General features: G+C 37.6%; 2 protein-coding genes across 3 annotated transcripts; one reads left to right on the plus strand and one right to left on the minus strand.

The window, feature by feature from the left end:
* Window positions 1-553: 553 nt before the first annotated feature.
* On the minus strand, window positions 554-8,428 carry LOC135588550 (ABC transporter B family member 11-like). The gene is made up of 13 exons (XM_065080723.1): window positions 8,272-8,428; window positions 7,414-7,873; window positions 7,161-7,215; window positions 6,889-7,064; window positions 6,546-6,767; window positions 6,218-6,456; window positions 5,043-5,568; window positions 4,606-4,879; window positions 3,544-4,424; window positions 2,899-3,165; window positions 2,180-2,443; window positions 1,549-1,842; window positions 554-1,153 (listed from the first exon to the last, which is right to left on the minus strand). The coding sequence occupies exons 2-13, from the start codon at window positions 7,765-7,767 to the stop codon at window positions 800-802; spliced, it is 3,906 nt and encodes a 1,301-aa protein (XP_064936795.1). The 5' UTR covers window positions 7,768-7,873; window positions 8,272-8,428; the 3' UTR covers window positions 554-799.
* A 4,204-nt stretch (window positions 8,429-12,632) lies between these two features.
* On the plus strand, window positions 12,633-24,522 carry LOC103995906 (uncharacterized). Of its 2 annotated transcripts, XM_009416647.3 has the most exons (17): window positions 12,633-13,026; window positions 13,638-13,735; window positions 14,587-14,706; window positions 15,541-15,630; window positions 15,795-15,910; window positions 16,005-16,104; window positions 16,840-16,911; window positions 16,984-17,031; window positions 17,124-17,201; window positions 17,285-17,404; window positions 17,541-17,646; window positions 19,607-19,770; window positions 20,886-21,020; window positions 21,721-21,851; window positions 22,904-22,966; window positions 23,076-23,154; window positions 24,125-24,522. In XM_009416647.3, exons 1-17 carry the CDS (start codon window positions 12,738-12,740, stop codon window positions 24,194-24,196), a joined length of 1,881 nt encoding a protein of 626 aa, XP_009414922.2. In that variant the 5' UTR covers window positions 12,633-12,737; the 3' UTR covers window positions 24,197-24,522. The 2 variants fall into 2 exon arrangements, with proteins under 2 accessions (XP_009414922.2, XP_009414923.2); XM_009416648.3 differs by lacking the exon at window positions 13,638-13,735 and having other exon boundaries at window positions 12,862-13,026.
* The last annotated feature ends 1,993 nt before the right edge of the window (window positions 24,523-26,515 follow it).

The raw sequence follows: 26,515 nt of genomic DNA on the forward strand, positions 1-26,515 counted from the left end.
ACAGTGAAGCTGCAAGGAAACTTTCTGTAAACTCAGACTTGGATGATGTACCTTTCAAAGCTTAAAAGGGGTCAAAGAAGAACTTTGCAGCTGGTCTATGACAGTTTGGTGCACCAAAGCAGTTAAATGATACAAGCAAACATCATTGAGTTCCCTTAGCATTCAACCATGAAGTTGGTACAAGTCCCCTTCCCTTGTTTGTACCATTCAGGACTCCAAGTGTAAGGGATTATTCTTCAGCTCTTAATGCTCAAAAAGTGCCAAGCTACCAATGGACAAGGGATTCTCTAAAAGGAAAGTCTAAAGCAAATGGAAACTAAATTGAGATTTATCATTGTTTATTGGAAGATGCAAGATCTACAAACTCACATTGATGTAACCATGATGTGATTTGCATGTACCAGTAGATGTTTCTTCTTTCTCTTGTCCTATTTGCCTCTGTCTTTTCCTCTCTTTTATTTCTCTCTTTAACTTTTTCTTAAATATATTCACTGGAGATGTCTCAATTAAATAACAATTTGATAATCATGGCTTGGTAATCAAAACATAACAATTTGATGTGGCACAGTCATTTGCTGCAGCATGTGCTGTCTGTACCATAAGTTCTGGCTAATATTTCTCAAAAGATACAAGATGTTTATGCTTCTTACCAAAGAATTCACCCAATCCTTCAATAAGATGTTACTGTCTTACATCTTTATATATATGTATGTATATAAAGTAACAGATACATGAGAGAGGGAGACAACAAAATTGTTGAAGCCTTAAAAATTGTAACTGAAGCAGGAAGGAAAGATTATTAAGATGCAGCGCTCATGTGAAGCGCTACAAGGGAGGCGTAAGCTCCATCCTTGATTTTTATCAGCTTCTCGTGCTTCCCTTTCTCTATGATCACTCCATTCTTGACGACGGCAATCAAATCCGCACCCTTTATAGTAGATAACCTGTGAGCTACAACGACTGTGGTTCGATTGACCATAACACGATCTAGTGCATCCTGCACCACTCTTTCAGACTCAGCATCAAGTGCACTGGTTGCCTCATCCAGCAACAAAATCTTTGGCTCCTTCACAATGGCACGTGCAATTGCGACACGCTGCTTTTGGCCACCTGATAGCTGCACTCCCCGTTCTCCAACCAGTGTGTCATAGCCCTGCGATTCGAAGTATTTAGCCAAAATGATAATGGAAGCAAGGAAGACATGGTAAAATCTATTGGTCCCACGAATTAATAAGAGAACTAAGATGACCAAGGACATTGGGACAACACTTTTAGTACATTTCCATAATCTTGGGGAATCAGCTCCTCAGATTTCCCAGAACAAACAGGGTTTGACTTAAATTAGAAATGCAAGTAAATAAAATTCTGGCCTGATATGCTAGAGGTGAAATTATCGACTAGAACCTATCGGGTCTAAGACCCAACTAAATGAACCTTTTGAAACAACTAGTTTGAGGGATGAAGAGAAGAGATTATTAGACTAGTAACAAATTGATTTCTATAGGTAATAAATTGTAATCTAACAAAAGTTCATATTCGGCATCTGACCTTCTGCAAACTGGTAATGAACTTGTGGGCATTTGATAACTCTGCAGCAGCTATGATCTCAGCTTCAGTAGCCTTTCCCTCCTTTCCGTAAGCAATGTTGGCACGAATTGTATCATTGAACAGAGCTGGTTCTTGGCTCACCAAACCCATTTGCTGCCTCAACCACCTCAGTTGTATCTTTTGTATTTCAATCCCATCCACCAATATCTCACCAGAATCAGGACTGTAAAATCTCTGCAACAACGATATGACAGTTGATTTCCCGCTACCACTCTCTCCAACAAGTGCAACTGTCTGTGAAGAGGAAAAGAATTTCATAAGATAGTGTCTTTATAAGGTCAGGTCTCACAATACTTTCAATACTTGATAAGAGTTTCATTAGTAAAAATTATTTTCACTTCTCAAAAATTCCTTTTGGTACAAACCAAAGATTGCTATTACTTCAGTAAAAAAAAACTTCAGCAGAAAAAGTTAAACATTAATTATTACTTAATGCAATTTCCAGTAGCAACTATTTCATCTGGAAGTATATGAACTTGTTCTACTATGTCTTGGTCTAGCAATTTATCCAATGTCACATCAGTATGTTTGTGTGCTCAGTACACATATGCATCTACCAGTATTGGTTTACCTTTCCAGACTGGATTGTCAAGCACAGGTCTTGGAAAATCTGGATATCTGGCCGCGTAGGGTACTTGAAGTTGACATGTCGAAACTCAATGTTTCCCTTCAATCTTTCCAAGGTCATGCCAGATTCATCGCTTGGATCTATCTTAGATTTCTGGTCAAGAATTGCAAATACTGATGCCGAAGCTGATCTGGCTTTTGAAGAATCTGGTGCTAAGGAACTTGACTGAGAAATCCCAATGGCTGCCATTGCAAGAGCAAAGAAGACCTTCAAAGCAAATTAAGACCAACGATTAGGAGACTGAAAACAATGCAATTACAAAAAGTTTGATGTGTTCCACCAGCATCACAAGTACTGCAGACAACATGCAAAATTTATTATGGTTCGTATCAACAAGTTTTGGAACTTATCGATTTATTTTAAGATTTCATTGGATATTATGCAGTTCATAGGCAAAACCAGAACTAGTTCTCTCGCAAAAATTGTCTTTTAATTGGGGAACATGTTCTTTAACTAGTGATGTTTTAGAGTTAACAGATGCACTCATCTACACATTCAGCTTTAAAGATTGTGAGCGTCTTCTGACAAGGTTCTCACTCTGATATCTTGAAGATGTGTTACGAGCTAAATTTTAAGCTTTCAGACATCAAACATGCAAGAAAAGTTCACTTTTTTTTTTTTAACAAAATCTCGAGTAATAGAAGTTTCTTAGAATCACGTACCCGAAATACTTTGTCAAATGTAGCCTTCCCGCTCTCAACTAACCGTGCTCCAGCATAAAAGCTTGCCGCATAAACACAAAATAACAAGAAGAAGGAAATACCAAATCCAGCACCACTGATCAACCCTTGTCTAATTCCTTTCTTTGTGGGGCCTTCACATTTTTGCTTGTAGATTTCCATCACCTTCTCTTCAGCAGAGAATGAAGCAACTGTTCTGATGCTTCCAACTGCATCATTTGCAACTTGACTTGCTTCCTCATACATTATCTACAGCCATTGTAGTTGATAATCGTTAGAAAACATTAACATAGCAAATTTCTGGTTCTAACAAAAGAGAACTCTCGACGTTAGTAGAAAATATCAAACTTATTTTCCTAGAGAGAACAATTTTTTAGTTCAATTAAATATGTTCAAAATCGTATATGCCAAACAAGTTCATCCAGTTGGGTTTTAAAATATGTTTTCTACTAAAATAATTCAGCACAATACAAACGTTTATTTGTTTCAATGACGGAGTTAGAAGTACTATGTAATTAATTCTAGTCAATCTATAGAAAATACATAGAGAAAAGGTAAATCAATAGATGCAATCTACAGATATCTTATGCATTCAACAAAGAAACATTATGAACTATGGGACCATACCTTTGCATCCTTGCTGAACCCCTTCACAAACTTCATCTGTACATATCCATTCAGACCCAAGAGAGGCACCAAAGCCAGGATTATTAGAGCGAGTTGCCAATTGGCAATAAAAGCAATCAGCAAGCCAGCAATCAATGTTGTAATGTTCTGAACAATTAATGCGAGTGCATCACCAACAAGACTTCTGACCGTCGCTGCATCTGCTGATAACCTTGCTCCGATTGCTCCACTTGAGTTCCCTGGCATATCAAACCATTCTACCTCCATGTTAACCACCTTCTGAAATGTCATTAGCCTTATCCTCCTAATTAACTTTGATCCTGCAATGCCAAAAAGGTAGGATCTAGCTGGTAGGGCAATTAAAGAAATCCCACCAAACACCAGGAACATTAAAGACCAAAAGTTAGAATCCTTTCTAAGCTTGTGCGGTGGCTCATAAAATGCTTTTATCACATTTGATAAGAGTATCGCGTACATGGGAAATATGACCCCATTAACAATGGCAGCAAAAGAGCCAAGCACCAAGACTGGGATCTCTGGTCTATTAAGATATGCAAGTCGGCGGAGAGGTACTTCATTTGACCGTTCATTAGGAATTTCAGGATCCATTTTCTCAGATGTAATATCTTGAACATCAATTCCTACAGGCAAACCAACTGCAGCTTGGAACGAATGGCTACTGCTTTGCCTGCCTGATGATCCTTGGCTAATTGAGCGGTGGAAAGACATTTTTTTGCTTGAGGACCTTGCTGAACCAATCCAAACATCAGATTTTTCTGAATCATGTCCATTTACATTATCTGCATCTCGGTTCACTTCTTGCAGGCGAATGAGCTGGCTATAAGCTCCATCTGGATTCTTTAAGAGCTCTGTATGTGAACCTGGAAACATAAGTAAATGTTAACAATTTGTGTGTCATTATACAAGGTGGCTGGATTTTTGGCTCTTTTTCATCTAAACAAGCATAGAGAAGTATTCATGGCTCGGTTGTCAACAACTTGAGGAAGATGAGCTAAATGATCCTTGGCAAACTTAACTTCTATAGCATCAGTAAATATTTACCTTTTTCAATCATTGATCCTCGATGTATAACAGCGATTGTATCAGCATTTCTAATGGTGCTCAATCGATGAGCAACAATAACAGTAGTACGGTTTGCCATGACTCTATCAAGTGCTTCCTGTACTATCCTTTCTGACTCAGCATCAAGCGCACTTGTAGCTTCATCTAGAAGTAAAATACGAGGATCTTTCAGAATTGCTCTAGCAATGGCAACTCTTTGCTTTTGACCCCCTGATAGCTGAGTTCCATGTTCTCCAACCATGGTGTCAAGACCCTGAAAATTAATGTTTTATCCAACATTTGATCATTTCAGAAGAAGAAAAGCTAATATGAAGTCAAGAAAAGAAGATCCCTAGTTTTTAACATATAAGAAGTGTCTATGAAGTTTGGTGTTTTTGATCAATGATGGAAGCTCCTAAAAGCAGAAATGTTCTTACCTGGGGCAATTTATCTATGAATTTGGCAGCATTAGCCAGTTCTGTTGCAGCTCTGATTTCTTCAACAGTTGCATTATCCTTGCCATACGCTATATTGTCTCTAATGCTTGAAGCAAATAGGACCGGCTCCTGACTCACAAGCCCAATTTTTCCTCTAATCCATTTGAGTTGAAACTCCTTGAGGTTTATTCCATCTATGAGGACTTCACCAGCATTTGGATCGTAAAACCTTTCAATCAAACTAATAACAGTTGACTTTCCACTTCCACTCTCACCAACCAATGCAACAGTTGTTCCTTTCTGGATGAATAGAGAAAACCCACGAAAGATCTGTTCATCTGGTCTGGCTGGATAACTAAAACAAACATCTCTAAATTCAATATCCCCGTGAATATCATCAAGTATCTTTCCTTTGGCATCATAAGCATCAATTTCTGGCTTTCGCTTGATCGTCTCAAACATCTTATAAGCAGCAGATTGTCCTGCTGCAAATGCTGTCATGCAAGGTGCTATCTGGCCTAATGAGCTGGAGAATTGGATGAAGATAAGTTCAAAATATGGTGCACAAAACTTTTGGAAAAGGAAATCAAAATAATCTGATCTTACAAATGAGTTCTTGAAATTTTTTAACATTGCAGAATGCCAAGACGAACCAAACAATTATGTAATGGTTGAACAAAGTTCCTACTTCTACAGATGTTGTGCATCCATATCATATATGCATTAAAAAAAATGCATAATAATAACTTGAATGAGTGGAGAACATGTTCATATCCATATCTCTTTATCAGTGTCAGAGTAAAGGCTAAGATTTACTTTGGATGCCATTTTCCTCTTCATTGCACCATTTCTGTGACCGATCATTCAGATTCATGTCATAATTCATGTCAATAAACAAGCTAACAATCACAATTATGAGCATATTAGGTTTCTATGGAAAAAACGATAGCTGCATGGAGACATAATGGCCTCAATATAGAGACTAGCATGTTAGAAAAGTTTGTTAGCACAATGCCAAGAGAGAAAATTCTCGGTGCCTTTTCTTTTAGACCACCTAATAAGGCATATTGTTTCAGTATCAACATCAAGCCTGCCACCATACAAGAAGCATGAAACATTATGCAACACTTATGACAGTGTCATAATAAGTATAAACTGCAATTAGCGACACTTACAAGGAGCCAGTGAGGATCGCGAATATCACATTGATGACCTTGCCGCCAGTGTAACTCTTTTGCAGTATCAATTTTGCTCCATACCATATTCCCAAGGAATACCCAGCAAACATGAAAAGCATGACAGTTCCAAGGCCTAATCCAGCTACCAAACCCTCTTGAACACTTGCATTGTATGCTCTTACCAAAGACTTATCATACTTCTTTACTGCTTGTCTTTCTCCAGTGAAAGAAGCAACCTGTGTAAGAAGTCAGATTCCAGAGGGAAATTTTGTCAGACAATTCTATTTTATCATGTCTTCATCTCTCTAAAACAAGCAAAACTTACTGTCCTAATCGAACCAATCGTCTGCTCGACCACGTTTGCCGCATCTCCATAAGCTGCTTGTCCCCGTGATGCCATCTTGGTCACAATGTTAGCCATGGCTCCTCCTGCAATTACCAATGGGGGGATAGTGCACAGCATGACAAGAGTGAGAAGCCACCCTTGAGCAAATGCAATTATGAACCCTCCGAAGAATGTCGATGTCAACTGAATGAATTTGCCCACCTGTGAAAAACAGTGGAAATAAGTTACGACGAAAATGGATTACACTGACATATCAGTAGATAAATTTCAAAAACAGTGACTGATGCCATCCGAGGCGAAAATGCAAACATGAAATAAGTACCTTCTCACCCATGGCATCCTGTATATAAACAGTATCGCCAGACATCCTCTCGACCACTTCACCTGTATTTGTTTCCTTGTCAAAGAACGCAATTTCTTGCCTTAGTATGGTTTTCAGGTACAAGTTCCTTATTCTTGCAGATTGTCTTTCCCCGGTAGCCATCCAGCAAGCCACCTCTGACAGAAATCAAAGTTTTTCAGCAACTACCATCATAACGCAACGGTAGAAGTAAATTTTCTGTCATATGTTTGTAGTAATTAAAGCATTCTTACGGAGGAAAGATGCGACGCCTGCTCCAATTGCGAGGTAGACAAATTTCAGTGATACCTGAGTGTTATTAAATCATTTCAACGAGTAAGTATAAATCACTATGAAATCTGGGCACCAAGTCATCCTCCTAAGAACCCTAATCTAATTTGTGGTCAACCATTAAAACATGCTAGATATTTCAATTCTTATGATTGAGGAACCAACGTAGATGTGAAGCATTAAGATGGTAAGCTCTGAGCATGACGATACGCATACCTTGGAAACTTCATCAATCACATCATCTAAATTCGAAGCTCCTCCAAAGGACTGGATCAGATTCCCAAATAGAATTGTCATAATAGGTAGGGCAAGCCCGTTTCCCATGGCACCCAGCGATCCCAGGACCATCAAAACTACATCTGTGGAGTCTGCAAAAGAGAACAGCTTGTAGAACGGCACAGAGTACTTGGTCTTATCTTGATCCTTGTTGTTCCCCCTGGCCTCCACATCTTGATTCTCCGTAGAACTCGCTGTCGGCTTGTCCGACGCAGAATTGCTACATGATCCCTGTTCTTGAGTCCTCTCAGCATCTGCAACAGTACCAAAATCCTTTTCGCCTACAACACCCATGTCTATCGTTTATAGCCCGGTCTTAACTGGAATAGTAATCTGTGGGCAATACTCCCCTTCTCCCCTGCAACGAGATAGAGAACTCTCTCTCTCTCGCTCTGCGTCTCTGAGAACAAAAAGTTCTTCATGTTATATTCACAAAGTTGACAAGAAGAAAGACGCTCTTGCTTTAACATCAGATTGATAAAGCATGATCTCAACATGTTCGCAGAAAACCTGACACCAATCAAGTATTCCAGAATGATTGATTCAAAACATGAAAACACAACGATCGATGTTTAGCAATAGAAAATGACCGAAGAAAAACGGGATGTTGCAGTGGAGAATAAAAGGGTCCGGAGAGCACAGGGAATAAGATTCTCGATCAAGCTAAGCAGCAGAAACTGCTTCAGATCAAGTAAAAACAGCAACCAAGATCAACTGGATGATGAAGACTATGAAATCAAGAATCCTCAACCTCCCCACACCAGACGGGAACAACACACAGTTATCAGAAGAACTCACCTTTCCCAGACCACACAGGTCTTTGCCTTCCCCACTAGGGCAGTGGGCTATCAAATATATACACATGCTCCATGCCTCTTGGCTTTGAAGAATATGATGCGACGATGGGAGAAGGTTCCCATTCCTTGGGGATCAAGTTTATATTGACTACCTTACACCCATTCATGCAAGTGGTCAAACGTTTCTTGCTCCGCACTTTGAATGGTCCACGGCAATGGCAACTGACAGCATATGCCATCTTTCTCGTTACTCATTATAGGATCGCCAGCGTTCATCTCGGAGAGAAGGTGCGCTTGGCGTTGGACATTTAGATTGTTGCATGTGGAGTTTGACCAAACCCTTTGCGGTTTGCGTTGGCTTATGCCTTGTATCCTCCCCACGATGGTTTGTCGGCCGACACGCGGTGGACTCCAACCAAACCCTGCAGTCGATCATCTGCCTCTGCTTCCTTTTATCCATCACTGCCTATCTTTTCCATTCTATACAACAAAATAAATATTTCATGATATATTTCAACAAAGAGCTTCATGTGGAAGAAGCCATTTCTTTAATGGCATCATCAAGCACCGAAAGCTACATCAGAGGTTTGAAGGTGCAAATCTGGATCTGGTTAGGATGGTTGATTTGTGAGTGTATAGAATCGCAGAAGAAATCAGCAGTTGACCTGTCCAAAATTAATGCAACAACATAACCTTTTTGAAGCTAAAAATTAAGAACACACTGCTTAATGGAGCTCAGTGGATCATCAAGCCTAAAAGATGAAGTATGTCGTGTGCCGATCTCTGACTAGCTTTCCAATAATATGTGGTCCAGACGCGTGGCAGCTTAGTCAATAATATGTGGTCCAGACGTCACAAAAATTTCCATTTCACGTGTCATTATTCCCAAAATTAGACGCGTGGCATATACTTCACTTGATTTAGTGGTTTTATTGACCCATGTTTGGTCTTGATTCCTTACCCTATGCAAATTTGGCTATGTTGCCTTAAATTATTGATCTATCCCGAACCGGCCCCACCGGTTCGTTTCTTTCCTTAGTCGATCCCACATTTTCAATAGAGGTCAATTATTTTATGATAGGTCAATTAGATGTGTCCTGATTCCCAATAATTATACCATGTTACGTCTTGCTTACCTACCCTATGCAGATTTGTCCGAACCGGACCGGTCCGGTTCGTGGCTTTTCGACCAAACTCGCATGTAATGATGCGATCCACTCGGGTCTATCGACAGACCGGAACCAAATTGAACCGGCCAATCCAATCTTTCCCTGTCACCACAACATCAGTCAACTCCGAAACAAGCAGGAAGGAGACGCAGAAGACGATCTTCTTGATCTCAGCCATTTTCGACAAGGATTAAGGTCGGTTTCACTATTGAATGCGGTGACCCGCTCAGGTTTGGAAGCTTGCTATGCCGGCTCTCTTTCTCCCTTCTCTTCCAGAGGAGGAAACCAAAATGAGGGGCCTCGGTCGCTCGCGTCAGTGGGGAAGAAGCTTCCTACACGGTGGGCATCGGCCATTTGACCAACTCTCTTACTTTTCCAAAGCAGGCTGCTTTTCGTGGGTTGGTGGCTTCCTCCCGTGGTAGGAATTCAAATCTGTCTTCATTCACTCGGCCGCACACACCGGCGAAAACAATGGCCGTGATGCGGCCACCACAAGGAGGAGCTGTCACCGTAGAGGTCATGTTGGTGTCCCGTGCAATGATCGCCATGTGTTTGTAACTATGCTGGCCAATTGTGTGGCCTGGGATGGGGATGGCTCGCCAGCACTACTTTTAAAGCACTTGATCAAACCGACGGTGGAACCCTAAAAGAGACCATGAGCCCAAATCGATAATTTGGTTGGGCTTGGACGTGAATTACGTGGATTCAAACTGAACCCGAGTTGGGCTCTCGACTCAAGTTAGCTTAATAGAACACCATATAAGGGCTGACGCCTAACAAGAACGTTAGTGACTTAATGATAGTAATTATAATAGTGGTAGATAAGAAAATCTTATTTTCTAACATGTATAAATAGATATTATATTTAACTAATTCAAGTATTTTTTTTTATATTTTAATTTATCAGTCATAAGGTAGTAAAATTTTTTATCGGATAAATTTTAACCTAAAAGTCTTAATGATCTAATACTGTCTTAGAGAGAGATTTTTTGAAATAGATATATTTGTGAAGATACGACTATCACATTGAAAAGAAAAACTCCTTTGTAACTTTACTATTACTATTCCTTTAGTGTGTTGGGACCTATGGGTTAAAGGATAATCTTATAGAGAATTTGGGTAATTCCAATATTGTCGAACCCAATCATCGTCCAATTCGATTAATCTAAAATAATCTCTTTTCCTAATCTGATGGGTAATTTAAATGATCACTAGCTATTATTACCCATGAATTTTCTGCATACTTTATGAAACTCTAACAATGATCATATCAATTAGGGATCCAAAATTTGATGGAGAGATAAAACATCTTCTAGTTGTTTTGGTGGGGGAATAATTTTGAGTTGTCTTCTTCTTTCTTCCATGACAACATCTTCTAGTTGTTTTGGTGGGGGAATAATTTTGTCTCATGCTTCTTTCTTTGTTTTGTGCTTCAAGATTTGAACTACTGTATCGATCATGCAATGGCTTTCCTTCCCCCCCATTTTGATCATTCGTTGATCTTTTTCGACATCACATTGTCATCTCCATTTGCTGCCACTGTATCTAAAAACCTATCTCACCATTTTCATCACCTCCTAATCCCACCCTCACCCCTTCTCTTCTCAGTTTTCATCGTTCGATCATAAACCAAATATACAACAAACAATAAAAGAAAAGAAAAGAAACTAATCTCCCGATCGATTAGATCAAAACTCGAAAGCAAAGACATTGAAAGATGATAAGAAAGACAAAACATACCTCCGAGATAAAAGAGACGCCACAGATTTCGACCAGCTTTGGATATTAAAACCTCTTGGATGATTATTGCATCACTATTTATACTCATGGACGTAAAGCAATTTACTATATTTTATACATAAAAGGTTTAGAACACCTATACATCACAATAACCACATATACATCCCACTTGGTTTATATGGACATAATGAGTATATTATAAAAACTCTTGCTCAGATGGAGTTAGAGAATTCACCACTGCGCTACGCCTCACATACACTATTTTCAGAAAGATCACATTTTTAATTTTTGATGCTCAAACAATATATTCTTGATGTGCTTTTATCAATTAAGAGCAAATAATAGTCCAAGATTCTGCTCATATTAAATGAGAATCTAAAATTATAACTAGGGAGGAACTTTTTTTTTTTTTTTTGGTTATGTTAAGTGGAAAGATTTCTTGACACATATTCTGTAAAATAAAAAGAGATAAGCAAATTTCTAATGGAAGTTCATTTATTTCTTAAAGGGAAAAAAAATAAAAAAAATGATAATGGAAAGAGCAAAAGGAAAGGGAAATCAATCAGTGGGATTCCACTATCAGAATAAGATTAGGAAATCAATTATTGATACAATTAAGATATAGAATGAAAGATTAGGAAATGGTTTTAGAATCCAATAGAGCTCTATTGTTAAGAATCTTGTTGAGTTAAGACAATCAATTTAATGAAACTAATTTTCTGGATCTTATTTAATAGTTGAAATTTTATTTTTATTTTAAATATTTGGATATAAATCACCTATAAAAATTGATTTATGTATAATTATAACACCCAATGTATCGAAAACCGATAAACTTTTCTGTGGAAAAATATAAAGATTTAATATTCCACAACAGGTTTTTTTAGAAAATAAATTCCAAAATAATATAAAGTTTAATAAAGTTAATATTAAGGTTGGTGAGAATTTAAATTAATTGAAATGGATTTATAATATTTTTAGATATTAAACTAAGACAGTATAATCTTCATTCAGGAACATTATAATTAATTAGTTTCATGAATTAAAGTATTATAAGTTTATTTTAAAACACTATAATCAGAACTATCTAATACCATTAAATTTTAATAAAAATAATCATTATTTAAAATTTAAGGACTCTCTAAAATAAGAGTGCAATTAGAAAAAAAACCAAAATATAGGGTTTTTTTGGGGGAAAAAATCAAAAAATATATATAAGATTATCAAATTATGGATAAAATTAATGTTGCCTTTGACATATGCCTTCAATTTCAATTTAGATTCAACAGCTGGTCAACCAAATAGGTCAACGACATTGACCAATCTAGTCCCTTGTCCAACACTAAATCTCGACTGGATTCTGTCACCCCCAATCCCGGATTGTCCCTAAGATCATATTTTACTCCTTTAATTGTTACTATTGTGTTATTATTCTTTACCTATTTATTTATTTCTTTGTTTTATTTGCTCTGCCCGTGCGCGGTGTGCCTCCAAACCCTCGGTACTCCGGCCGCTTGCTCTGCTCGCGCGCGATCGCTCTCCTCGTAAAGGAGAAACGATGGTGGATTTGATCGAGTTCTGTGGCAGCTGCTCGCTGCGGAGGCTTCAAAATCCCGTGTTGGCTCCGGTTCGCTTCAGGAACCCCGCTCGAGCACCTGCGCGCGCACTTGGCTTCCCGCGTCCCGGTGCGGGGAAGGCTCGCGCTCCTCGCCGCTGCACAATTATTGCGGAGTCCGTGGAGGGGGAGGTGTTTTCTGTGACGTCCTCGAGCAAGTCGGATGTGGATTACTTGGGGGAGAGCACGAAAGGGGATCTGAATGTGAATGAGGAGCATCTCGACGCTTTTGGTGAGTTTGCTACTCAACTGTTGCCGTCAGTGTTAGGTGGATTGGTGTATCAACGACCTCTCTGTAGCTTCCGTCGTGCAAAGGGCAGATTTTTCCTATGAATTCTTGGTTTGCTACTCGACCGTGACGGTTTGTTTTAAGGTTAAAAGCTGCCTGAACTGATATTTGCATATTAGTTCAAGTGCAAAAGTTCACTAATTCCCTCATTGTTGGTTGGGTTTAGCTCTTGGGCTTGTGGAGAAATATTTACATGTTGTGCTTAGTAGTCTTACTTCAAATGTGCCCTATGACTGCTATATAGTTCACCAACCAATCTCAAATTGCAGCTTCTAAACACTTATTTATGGGGGTAATTATTACACGGATTTTGGATTAAGTATTGAGAGATACAGTATCAAGGGCCGTCTGATGACGACTGTGGGTGAATTATTGGGTTTAGAAGGAATCCCTGTCGTGGGGGAGAGGGGGGGCGGGGGCGATTGTGAAGTATGTTACCTTTGATAGTCCACCCTGAATAGTCATGACTATTCAGTTGAGTGAGTCTTGTGAGTATAATTATGAAGGAAAGCTTGTGATTGGAGAGTTAGTTGCTTTTTTGGTCTTTTTTGTAGGTTTTGATGGTCAAGCTGACTTAGATGGCCCGATTGGAGAGATAGCAAGAATTGAAGCTAAAGAAGCTGAATGCTCACTTAATGCTTTGGGAATTGTGGTATAATTTTACCATCATTTGATCTTCAAGTTATTATGCAACTCATACATACTGGAAACTTATCATGTCTGCTTTACTATGAATTTTTTCCCCTCATAGTTGAGTCTAAAATAAGCATAAAAGATTTACATTTAGAATGCAGCTGGCTTTTGGCACGTAATATCTGTAACTTTTTAGTGCCTTCAGTAGCTCCTACAAAATGTACAAGGTGAGTTATTTTGGAGGAATCCTGCTTGGACCAATTCTACCACACACATTCCCGAATAGTCGTCTTTCAGAGCATCTTATAAGTTATTTCTCTTGCATTCTTTGAAAGGCTATATTATCACCATTCTCTTCATTAATAAATGTTTTACTTTTAGTTATTGCATTGTAAGATCTTTATGTGAAGTTACATGAGTATCTCCATTGCATAAGCTTAAACCTCAACCAACACAAAGTTTTTGCTTGCTGTGGCCTTTTGGCTATATTGCAAGTGACTCTTTGCCTAGTTCTGCCTTATTTAATAGTTAAGCACCAATATTAGAGGATTCTCGTTTGGTTCACAGCTGAATTCTTCTCCATGGTGCCTTGTTAAGAGATGCACTTTAAAGCCAGTCATCTGGTGATGATAAGAGGCTCCAAGGATGATCTTTGATGATGATAGTATATGAAAGGAGACCTCCAGCTATTTTATTTGTACTTCAAATCTTGAATTGTGACTTAGCTCGCCTAGTATTTCTTTATTTTTGAATGTTATTTTGTAGTTATATGTGTATATTGATTAACTAACTATACAATTGTAGCATTGCGGATCTTATTCTTATATAAAAGAGATATCATATGCTTGACTCGCAACATGGTGGATGCAGGATCCTTTCTCATTAAGAAACTCTCCATGTGGCATTTTCTGCAGCAGGACTTTAAATCTCAGATCAATCAGTGCAATAGGTTATGACATGGACTACACATTAATTCACTATAATGTAATGGTAAGTAACTAGCTACATGTCAATTTTACTTAGACTTTGTTAATGGCACTTCAGTCACTGCCCCTGAAGTCATTCTACTAGCTCAAATTAGATCTTTATGCATACATGTATTATCTTCTTATGGGATACCCTCATTAGAGCTTAATGGAGGGAAAAGATATATTTAAACAACCTACAAATGGGCTCTTATTAGGGGCAAAAGAAACAGAGTGGAGCATAAACCAAATAGGCTTTATTTTCAGTTAATATATATGGGCACATGTGTTTCAGTTTGCTCATCATACGCATGTTGCTGTAAGGACTATGTTTTATTTTAGTATCATCACTCTGGTTATAGAGATAGATCTATGATTTAATAGACTGTTTACTAGAACTGTAGAAGAGCCATGCTCAAACATAATTGTTCAACTCTGTGGCAGGGGGTATATCATTACCTTTCTGACAGATAGGTACTATCACATGCCAGTTGGCACAAGGGCATAACACCAACATGCATAATTCAAAAATTGGCCTGGGCCTGCATCAGAATTGCTAGTAGGACTCAGCATATCATGTTGTGATAACTGTTTTGGTAGGACACATGCCGCCACATGCTTACTGGCGCAAAAGTCCTTGATGATCAGTTAAGCTTGAGCAGCACATGGCTTGAGTTCTAGCAGGCATTTAGGTACTTGCTTGGATCATTTCGGATCCACTCATTGGTTGCTAGAACCAACCACTTAAACTAATCATGTAACTTAAAATTCTTAATATTAAATTGCTTTTAAATTGTAAATATGCATCGCTTACACAAGTTTAATTGAATCATGACATGTTTTGTTAGTCACTTTGCAGGCTTGGGAAGGGCGTGCGTATGATTATGGAATGGCCAACCTTAGAAGCATGGGCTTTCCAATTGATGGTCTCGAGTTTGATCCAAACATGGTAATGTTGTTTATGAACATGATGAATAGGTGCAACATAACTATCTTGCTATGTTGCATGTAGTAATGTAGATAACCTGTCTCTTGATAGATGCAGTCATTTTGGATGAGTATGGTATGAGGAATTTGTTTGACTTTTTGCATCTTTTTTTTTTCTTTGCACAGGTTATTAGAGGTCTGGTCATGGATAAAGAAAGAGGAAACTTGGTTAAAGCCGATCGATTTGGTTATGTGAAGAGAGCAATGCATGGTACCAAAATGCTCTCAACACGAGCTATTAGGTGTGTCTGTTGTCTCCTGGTCTTGCAAATTATTCTCTATTTAGTCTCAATGTTAGAGAAATTTTATGTTTTTCACTTTTCATCTGTGGTCTAGTGAGATTTACGGGAGAGAACTGGTTGATCTGCGAAAGGAAAGCCGCTGGGAGTTCCTTAACACCTTTTTCTCTGTTTCAGAAGCTGTGATGTTCATGCAGGTTGATTACCATCCTTTAATAGAATCTAGGATCTTCAGGTTCTGGTGAATCCTATTATTTTTTTTCTTTTCTTTTAATGGCAAAAGCAACAATTAGTTAATAGGTGTTCTGTTGCCATGTTTAATGAATCAAGTTTCATATGTTTGTCAGTGGTTTACTTAGACACTATATATTGCTCCCTTTATGGCTGAATTGGCTCACTTTGTTGATGCATTTTCTAGTCCGATGAATAATACTATGTTAATTTTGACTTTTTGGTTCTGTCAAAATGAGAAAGTGATAGTTAATGATTGGCAACAAACTTATAATATACCTATTGGATGTTTGACGTAATGTCTAGAAGTGTCATTTAGTTTACGTATTTCATAGGAAGCTTCAGTAAATTAGAACATCAGTATTTTCTTTTCATCTTGGAAGAAACACATATGAGTGGGGTATCGAGAGAAACCTTGGTAAAGAAATTATGGATACATTGTCTGACAGGGTACTGCATTTAAACGTCCAATATTATTCCACTGGGTAAGCATCAACATTTTCCCTTAAATATTCTTTCACTGTGTAACCTTCCAATACATGTATGTTTCTTCTATATGTACGATGCAATTGTATATTTTTCAAATTTTTTGCTTATTTATTGGCCCTTTTATTCCCTCAGATTATGCTGTGTTGTTATTCAGTTTTCTAATATTTGCCATATTAGAGTGCAAAACTGACATTAATAAGTTTCACTTGCAGATGGTTGACAGATTGGATCAAGGAGCAATGCCAGCAGAACTTGGGCCACTTGATTATAAGGGGATCCAGAAGGCAAGAAGCTGCGGCTTATCTTACTATCATGGGATCCAGTATTAGAATTCTAATATTTCCTTTGGCTTTCAGGCTGTTGCTAAGGCCCTTTTCAGAGCACATGTTGAAGGTCAGCTTAAGGTAATATACCAGCCTATGACCATCACTCATGATCCTTACCAATTGGGTATCTAGCATGAACATCCAAGTTTCGGGCTGCTACTTTTTTGCAGAGTGAGATAATGGCAGAACCTGAACGATTTGTAGAGCCTGATCCTGAACTTCCTCTGGCTCTTTTAGATCAAAAGGAGGTTGACATATGCACTTTTTATCTCTAAAAACTTTCTTTTTTGATGTACTATTTTTACTAATGAGATTAAGTGGACTTTCTCAGGCTGGTAAGAAATTGTTATTGATTACCAACTCCGACTACCATTATACAAATAAAATGATGCAGCATGCCTTCAATAGGTTTCTTCCTAATGATATGGGTTGGCGAGACCTTTTTGAAATGGTGAGGCAATCACTTCTCGGGACTTTCCACTTTTTGTTGAACCAGGCATTGACTTTGATTAATCGTCTTTTTGTATTCTATCGTATTAATATCTTCACATGTGAGTTTCTAATTAATGAGTGCTGTTATTTTGAAGGTTCTAGTGTCTGCAAGGAAGCCAGAATTTTTTCAAATGTCTCAACCCTTATATGAGGTTGTAACAAGTGATGGATTAATGCGTCCCTGTTTTAAAGCAAAGTCAGGTGATGCAATGTGTAGTCGATAGCTCATTTTCTATTATTTTCAAATGTTCCTTATATTGTTTTAGTTTCAATATGAGAAGCAGCAGCTTCGTTTGTGTGGAACATCTCTATTCTAGGCACAATATTGTATGTCTCTTTCACAAGCCCTAAACCGAGTTTATAAGACACAAGATGTGGGGATCCATGCGTATGACCTTTTTCCAACATCATGTTCAAACTACTTTAGTATTGTTGTTTACCCCATGATGAAAGTTCTACTGGGAACAAAACAAGGGCATTAAATCAGATTGGAAGCATGTTATTTATCGTATGTCAAACCTGTCCAAGTCACATAGAGAGTATTGAAGTAGCTCTCCTCAAATTCAAGATAAAGGTATTAATTAGAGTTTTATATGACCCGATTCGTGCTATCTGATAGATTCTTTATTTCAGAAATCCACAATGACTGCTTAACCCAGGGAATTATTTCTTATCATACATAGGTGTATTTTTTTCTCAAGAACAATGCTTAGATTACAGGTGCCATTGTAGTAGAGAATATTTCTCTTTTTATCAATCTTTTCTATTTTCTTAGGCTTTTCATGGTGCAACTGCCATGTGTTGTGGTTTTACTCATAAGTGCATGGTATGATATATATTCTGTTGATTATGTTCAATCTTTAACTCCATATTTATTTTGAAATCAGATAGTTTTTTAGTTAACTTTATACTTCTCTTTTGACACAACTTACTGTCATGACCATAGCATCTTTATATTTTAATTGCCTTGCAGTGTTCAATACCTTTGATTCCATATTTCTACCGCTGGAACTCTCCTAGATCCATTGTGTTATCAGAGCAACAATACCTGTTCTTTATCTATGTCATCAGCTCAAGATGTGACCACAAGTATCAATGTCCCCGAATTTTGACTTGCTCCACAGTAATAGTCATATGGATCTCAGACTTGCTTTGTTTTTTCCCTTCGGTTTCCTGATTTTGCTTAAACTTGAAGCTCCTGATCTGCACCTACACCATTCAGCGAATCCTTTGGAATGCCACATATTCGGAATTATCGGCAGGTTTAGCTTGTTCATGTGGCCGTGCCTAACCTTGAAATTCCTTGAAAGAGTGGAAGAACTTCATCCAGTTTTTCTTGCATTTGCACCTTGATATGGTGTTTTTTGTCTGTTTTACAACTTTGATTTTTTAGCTGATACTTGCTTTTTTTAATCCTCTTTTCCTGGGTCATCTGCTAGAAAAAATCAGACAATTTATCAAGTTATAATGTTTGTCATACATGCCAATTTGATGAATGCAACTTGGGATATGTTTATAAATGGGTCTCTGCTTGAGGTTCTCACTGACTGTCAATACTTTCATATTGCATAAATATATTGCATAGAACATCCATTTATTAGCTGGAGCATCATTGACTGGGCTGCCTTCTAAAGGGTGGGCCTGCAGTGACATGCTAAAGCTGTTCTTTTGTAATCTAATGACTAGTGTTTCAGTCATGAAAACAAGGATATGCTTACAGAGGTAAGACTATGCATATTGATTCTCTGCAGGTTCTGCATTGCTGGAGCCCTGCTTTTAATCAAACAAATAAATCATTACTCATTACATCACAATTCAATTAAAGCCAATAAATTTTGATCTGTAAAAAAATGAAATGAAACTGCAAATAATAACTGCTTTGTTGCCTGGTATATCACAGACCATGAATGAATGCTGCAAGGCTCCTTCAAGACAACCATCCACTGACTGCACAGGAGTGTATTCTTTTCTAATTAATTGAGATAGCTCATTTTTAAATCAACCTAGGAGGCATCTGTGACTGGTAGCAATTTAAAACCTGCAGCATTGTGTTTCTAGTTCTTAGATATTATGGACTTTGACATGTGTCGTTGGTAATATAACTGATAGTTGAACCTTTGGAATTTGGAACAGTTCCTTATTAAATCCTTTGTTACTGCAGGTGGCTTGTACTCTGGTGGAAGTGCTCAGATGGTAGAGAAATCCCTTGATGTACATGGTGATGAGATCTTATATGTTGGCGATCATATCTATACAGATGTAAGCCAATCAAAAGTTCATTTGAGATGGCGGACAGCATTGATCTGTCGAGAATTAGAAGATGAGGTTAGTTAGCTGGTATCTCGCATCTGTTACATGTTCATTAACTCATGGCAATGATCTCTTTCAGGATGGGAAGCTAGCATGTTGTTGAACTTAACTGACAATTTGGCATCTCTGAGATTCTTATGGTAGCTTGTTCCACTCTATATATAATTGGATCGAATCTTAAGGAAATTTGTCATAGAGGTTAAATGTAGAACTTCACATGGATTCCAAACATCAAAGTAGGACCATTTACAACTCCAGCAAACGCTGTCTGTAACTTTTAATATTATCTATGAAATCCTCGTTTGATTTCTTACTAATACATTGTCATATTCCTGGCTGAAGAATGTTACGAGTTTTTATCAGGTTTCTAGTAGTAGTTGGTACTGTTTGCTTGATTGCTTTTTGGCGAGAATTATTTTATCTCACCAGTTCCTATCATATAGTATCGGTAAGTTCCTTTCTTTTCTTTTTTTCTTCTGATGCAATCACATGGATGATAAGTGGAAATGATGCTAAATGTGCAAGCTGTGGATGGAATCCATGACATCACTGAGAGGAGGCGATGTCACTACCACACGTGCAATCTGACAAAGACAAAGTTTAGTTGAGATATTTTCTTGTAGATTAATATCTCATATTATATGTTTTTTACTACTATCTTGTGTTATGACCAAGAAATTGCTAGTGTTGGTTAGAAACTAAGTCTTGCTTTTAACTGGAACTTACTATATCACTTAGATTGTCTAGCAATGTGGCCTTTGTTTTGGTGGAATCTAGAACATCATTGTATAATTATTCTAAAGATTTATTCAAGGAAAAGATCTTATGAAAATATGTTCATTTTTCTAGTTTTCGGGTTTGATGGCTTTGCCATTAATGAAGAATATATCTTATCAAATATAAAATATTGATAAATTCTTTTGGGTTTGAATATATTCTCTCCCAAAGTCATCTTTTATAAGCATTGAAATATTTTGATGATTAAAATGATTATTTAATTTCCATAAAACAACATGATGATTAACTAATTGCAGAGTCATCATATGATGATTAAAATGAAGATTTTAGTGGTTTTGTTGAGTTGAGAACAGGTGTCAGTTTTCTTCCCATTGATTTGTGCTTTTTTGCAGTATAATGCATTGATCCATAGTCGAAGCCACAAAGAAGAACTAATAGAACTTATAGAGCAGAAAGAAACAGTAGGAGATCTATTTAATCAGCTACGCCTTGCATTGCAACGCCGAACGAAAGGTCGCCCGGCACAGGTGAACTCAGATGACAGATAACATAAATTTTCTGCAATTTTTCTCTTTCATTATTTTTAATCTAATACATCTATGTGTTTTTTTATTTCTTATATGTTCATAAGTCAAAATTTACTTGATTATATATCTGTTATCGTTAGTCTACTGCTAACATGAATAAAATGAACCTTTTGTCTGAAACAGATAGCTAGAAGGTTCTACCAATAAAAACATTAATCTTTGTTCTACAGGTATAAAAAATGTCATTGACTTTTCAACAATTAAAGAATTGATAAATGAATACATGACTTTCCAATTTCCTATGTAGTACTGGAATAAATGTGATGGAATCATGATTAACCAGTAAAATCCTTTGAATAGAAAATTCTTACAGAAATAATAAGTTCTTTTGTTTGTACTTACATAAATTTGACAAAGATTAGCTACTTCTAATCCTGGTGGTATTTCATTCTTGCCTTTTTTTAGTTTTAAATGACTTTTGCGAAAACAATGTTCTATCATTGGATCTGTGGTGAACAAACCAGTACTTCTGAAAGAATACTCTATTCTTCTTTTTTCATCCACATATAAAGTGACTTCATAAAAAAATAGTGGAACTTGGGTGCATCTAAGTTCTGTGATTCTGAGATTTTGGTTTAATGTTTTGACCATCAAAATTTGACCATTTGTGAGGTTCCTCTTATCTTGTTTCTTTTCTCAGACTCGTGCTGCAAATAATATGGATGACCAAGAACTGACAGAAAGCATGCAGAAACTGCTGATTCTTATGAAAAGACTAGATCAGAAAATTGCACCAATGTTGGAAGCAGATGGAGAACTCTTTAATAAAAGGTAAAAAAAGAAGTTTTGATACCTAATGCGATATGTGAGAAAAAAAAATGTATCTGTCGTGGACCAGGTATAAGCTTGGTCCAGTAAGAGTTTATGATTAGGTGATCTAGCAATGACTAATCACATATAATGGGCCTTGGAATGGGTCACCCAGTCCAGCAATGATCAATCTTTTACCTTGCTGTTGTGATTGTATAGCCTGGTATTGTCTGTGTAGTGTTCTCTTTCTTCTCAATGTGGTTTTTACCTGAGACTCTGACCAAAGGTTGTCGTTCATTATTGCTTGCCTTTGGGTGCATTGTGAAGCAAGTGAAGTCTTTCTTCAGATACAAAGTGATAGATACAAAGATATCAATCAAATGACCTAACCAGATATTTCTGTAGAACTTTGAAGCAGTAATTTAACTTCCTTTTTTGAAAAAAAAAGTCTTTCTTCCTCTTCCTCCTCTCTTCCTCTATCAATATACACATTTTTTCCCCTCCTTGTCACTTCACCTCTATTTTATTACCAAAAACCACTTCATATGTGGAATGCTGCAGTCTAAATCCTTGGCTTTGTTTCCTCTTTCCAACAATTCCTGTACATATTTGATTCACCCAGCCCATGCACCTATGTTGGTCAAACCTCATCTGTCGACCTGTTTTGATTTTGGCCATTCTCAGCCATATGAGTGGATGCGTTGGCTACAATTCAGCTAAAACTGGTCAATCCCATCTGGTTCATGCTATTGTGATTGTTAGATATCAAATTAGAAGAGGATAGAGAAGCTGTAGGACATTGTGGCAGCATGACTATCCTGCAAGGTTTGGGTAGACCAATGAGATGTAATTTTTCTGAAACTTGGCATTTGACTTTTTTCTTCTTTTTTATTTTAATGTCAACTTTTTGGTCATTCTTGATTTGCTGATCTGATTAGGCTGATCCAATCAATCCTAACTCTAGGTCCCAGGTTCTTTATTTGTTCTTGAAAGCTTGTTGCTCTCTGAATTTTTGGTTTTTGTGGATATTGATTTCAAAGCCTCATTCGCTTAAGCTACTGGCTCCTTTCCAGGTGGGGTTATCTCTCACGTGCCGGCTTGTGGGATAAGAGTCACCTTACAAGACAAATTGAAAAGTATGTCATCCTGTACTAGCTTTCTGATTTGCCCATCAACAGACGGGTAGTGAGAATACATGCAACTCTGGTTTGTTTATAATTGATGGATGATTATTTTCAAATGCAGGTATGCAGATATTTATACATCCAGGGTTTCAAATTTTCTCCACTATACACCATTCATGTATTTCCGCTCACAAGAACAGGTGAAAACAGTATTCAAGTTTTGCGATCCTTTTTATGTTAAAAAATTTGAACTTCTTTTATGGATGCACTAGAAATATCATTTTCTATGACATTTTTTTTTTGTTATCCCATGGTTACAATTCTTTCTATGCCATTTTAAAAAATTCTGATTCACAGAAGCATCTGATAAATAATATGATTGCGGGAAGTTTTTTCAAGATTGTTTAGATCTTTTGAAATATTACCAAGGCTGATAAGTTTTCTGGTTGTAAACACAAGGGGTTTAGTGTTACTTCAGGTTTACATGGAACCGGGCTCGACATCTAAACTCTAGTAATATGCCTTGATATTGGTTTAAATCATGACTATAGAAAGGCCGGTATCTTAGTGATCATTCTATATTTTGCGTGGAGAGTTTAAAATAAAATCTGCAATCATCCATCATCTCACATCATACATGCTGTAAACCTGATGTCATTTGTCATCGGAATTGCAGAGAGGAATGAGGGGTTGACATTGTGTGGTGAAGAGTAGTATTTTCTTGCTTCATTTTGTTTCGTATGAATTTGATTGGTTAATAGTATTCTTGTTTTCTGGTTTTAGAATCTCCATTTAATTCAAGAGATCTTGTGGGCATCGAGTGTTCCGAGCGAGCTTTTTGCAAAACTTGAATAACACCACATGAATTTAACCATAGCCTATGATTTTAACTATGCATCTGGAATGAATAATTTCTAAACGATAGGGAAAAAAAATCTTGGTTACTTCAAGCCTAACATTGTAGCTTATGCGAATTCATATGCTACCTACACTTTAGTCCAATTAAATCTGTTTTTCTTCTTGTATTACAAACTATATTGACATGCAAAACTTTAGTAATATTCATAAATGTGAATCGGTTGTTTACCGTATTCTTGATCGACAAATTAGGAGTTGTGGTCTACTACTAGGTTTTTTTTTTTGCTCATCATCTGATTTACCGTATTGCAGACACTCGCGCACGATTCACTCACATTCTCCTCTACGGGTATTAACGGAGTTGCAATGGATTATGCGGCCTGACTCAAATCAAAGTTACTTCTATACATTATTTACTTGTGACCATGGAATGTAAGTTGAGGAGTCTAACCTCATATTGCAACAATAAAAGAGGTTGGAAATTATCGATGACTTCTGTACATGCATCCTTACAAGAATGTAAGAACGTGGCATTTGGAGAGAAGAAACATTTGATACATTCTCACCACTATGCAGTATCTGATTCTTTGCAGTTCGTATGATTATTAGCCATGGTTGCAAACTTGACCTGTAAATTGAAATACTACAGACAGAAGCCAGAACTCAACTCTATATATCTACTAAAGTGGATGCTTTTTCTTGGGGATTCATCCTTGTCTGATTTGATTTTGATGCACCTCCTCTATTTGCTAAGGGGGTTCGAGTCTTGTAGACATTTCTGAAACCAGATAAATTGCTGAATTGATATTGCAATTTGCAGTATAGTCCCATGAAAGAGATCATAGTTTGATCTAGAAAGCAATCTCATGTAAGATAAGTTTGCATGCATTATACATTGATGAGAGATGAGTGACTTCAACTCACCCTCTTTAAGTGGAGCAGTTCAAAGGAGTGAACTATCCAATCTCATATATTAGTGCACCAATACTAGAGAGAGGGACAGAGAGAGATCCCAATACTGCACCTTTCAACTAGTCCATAAGAGTAATAAGGCAACACAAAAGCACATTGTTTATTAGAAAGAGAGTAAACTCAGGACTCCACAGCATCACAACCTCTCTCTCTCTCTCTCTCTCTCTCTCTCTCTCTCTCACACACACACACACACACACACGCACACACACACGCACACATGTCACACACACACACACGCACACATGTCACACACACAAGCTAAAACACTAATGCAGCTCCACTTCCTACACAGACAGATTCAGGTCCGAGGCAGCCATGGCCATCATCATGGTGGAGGAGCACCGCGGTCGCCGCCCGATGCTGCCGGTACCCCCGGCACGGTCCCGAAGCCCGGAATGCCGCGGAATGGTCGTCCAAGGCCGAAGCGAGGAGCTCCGCCGAGGTTGGGCCTCCCCAGGAACCCCCTAAATGGCTCGGGAATGTTCTGAGGCTGATAAGCTTTTGGCTCCGCGTCCAGGTTCCTTGCTTCGAGCCCCACAGCAAAGGAGGCAAGGAAGAGGGCAAGAACCAGAACCATCTTAGCAGAAGACCTCTCCATGCTTGCTTCTCTAGTTCTCATGGACTGTGTATGTCACTGGTTGCAGCCCATCTTATAGCGGAGTGGATGCAGGTGACATTTACTTGCACCGACTGGTAACAGTTGAGCTTTTAAGGTCTGCAGTTAAAACAGGTTGATGAAGCAGCTGAGCCTGCCAACGCATGGAGACTTCATCTTCATATAACAATCATCAACCGAGGAGATGAGTTCGGTAGAGTGGTACTAAGAATGGTTAAAGCGAGTCCGATCGAATCACCTACTCCCATCAACTGCTATCAGTTCCCAGGATACTTGCTGCAGCTGCCTTCTTCGGCATAGGAATATGCCTCATTCAAGGAGGAGGTGTAAGTTGGTGACATGACTTGCCCGAGTGTCGCTGGTTCGAAGCTGGTGGTTTCTGTGCAGAGATGGAAGGATCGGAGGCCTCTGAGGTATTCCCAATGCATCTCATTTACATGCAATTCGTCTACGCAAAAGCAAAGAACCCATCCCAACTCCTAAGGGTTTCTTTTACGCCTATCGAGTCCGTCCAGAATGAGACAACAACAACAACTACATTACCACTTTCAAAACAGAGATTTTGCTATGTTCTTTATCAATGCTCAAACGAAGGGAAAAAACACTGACTTGACCAGAAGAAAGGTTTTGCAGGTGAAATCCAACATAGTTTTCTATAAGAAGGAAAGGGATAAAGATCTTTTGATATGAGATATTAGCATCACATTTGCGTTTGAAATTTTTCTTCATAAACAATACTCGAAAAATGAGTAATAAATTTATTAAGTGAGGTTGACAATCACATTTATATTTATTATTGATTATTGATTATTATTATTATTATTGTTATTATTAAATAAAAAAATACATATTAAGTTTTTAAAAACTTAAATTGTATTTTGTCATTTTCATCAATTACTTGACTGATTAATTTTTTTTATATTTATTTTTGAAGATATATTAATATTATTTTGTGTTTTAATGTAATTACGTTAACTTCATATTTAACATATATTTATAGTGATAAATTATATATATATATATATTTATTTATTTATTTATCCCAATTTGCCCTACTTCTAAATGCCTATCATCACAGCCCTCACAAACCTTATGATGCATCTACGGTGGCG

This window comes from Musa acuminata, chromosome BXJ1-8 (genome assembly GCF_036884655.1).
Source record: "Musa acuminata AAA Group cultivar baxijiao chromosome BXJ1-8, Cavendish_Baxijiao_AAA, whole genome shotgun sequence".
NCBI classification, from domain to species: Eukaryota; Viridiplantae; Streptophyta; class Magnoliopsida; order Zingiberales; family Musaceae; genus Musa; species Musa acuminata.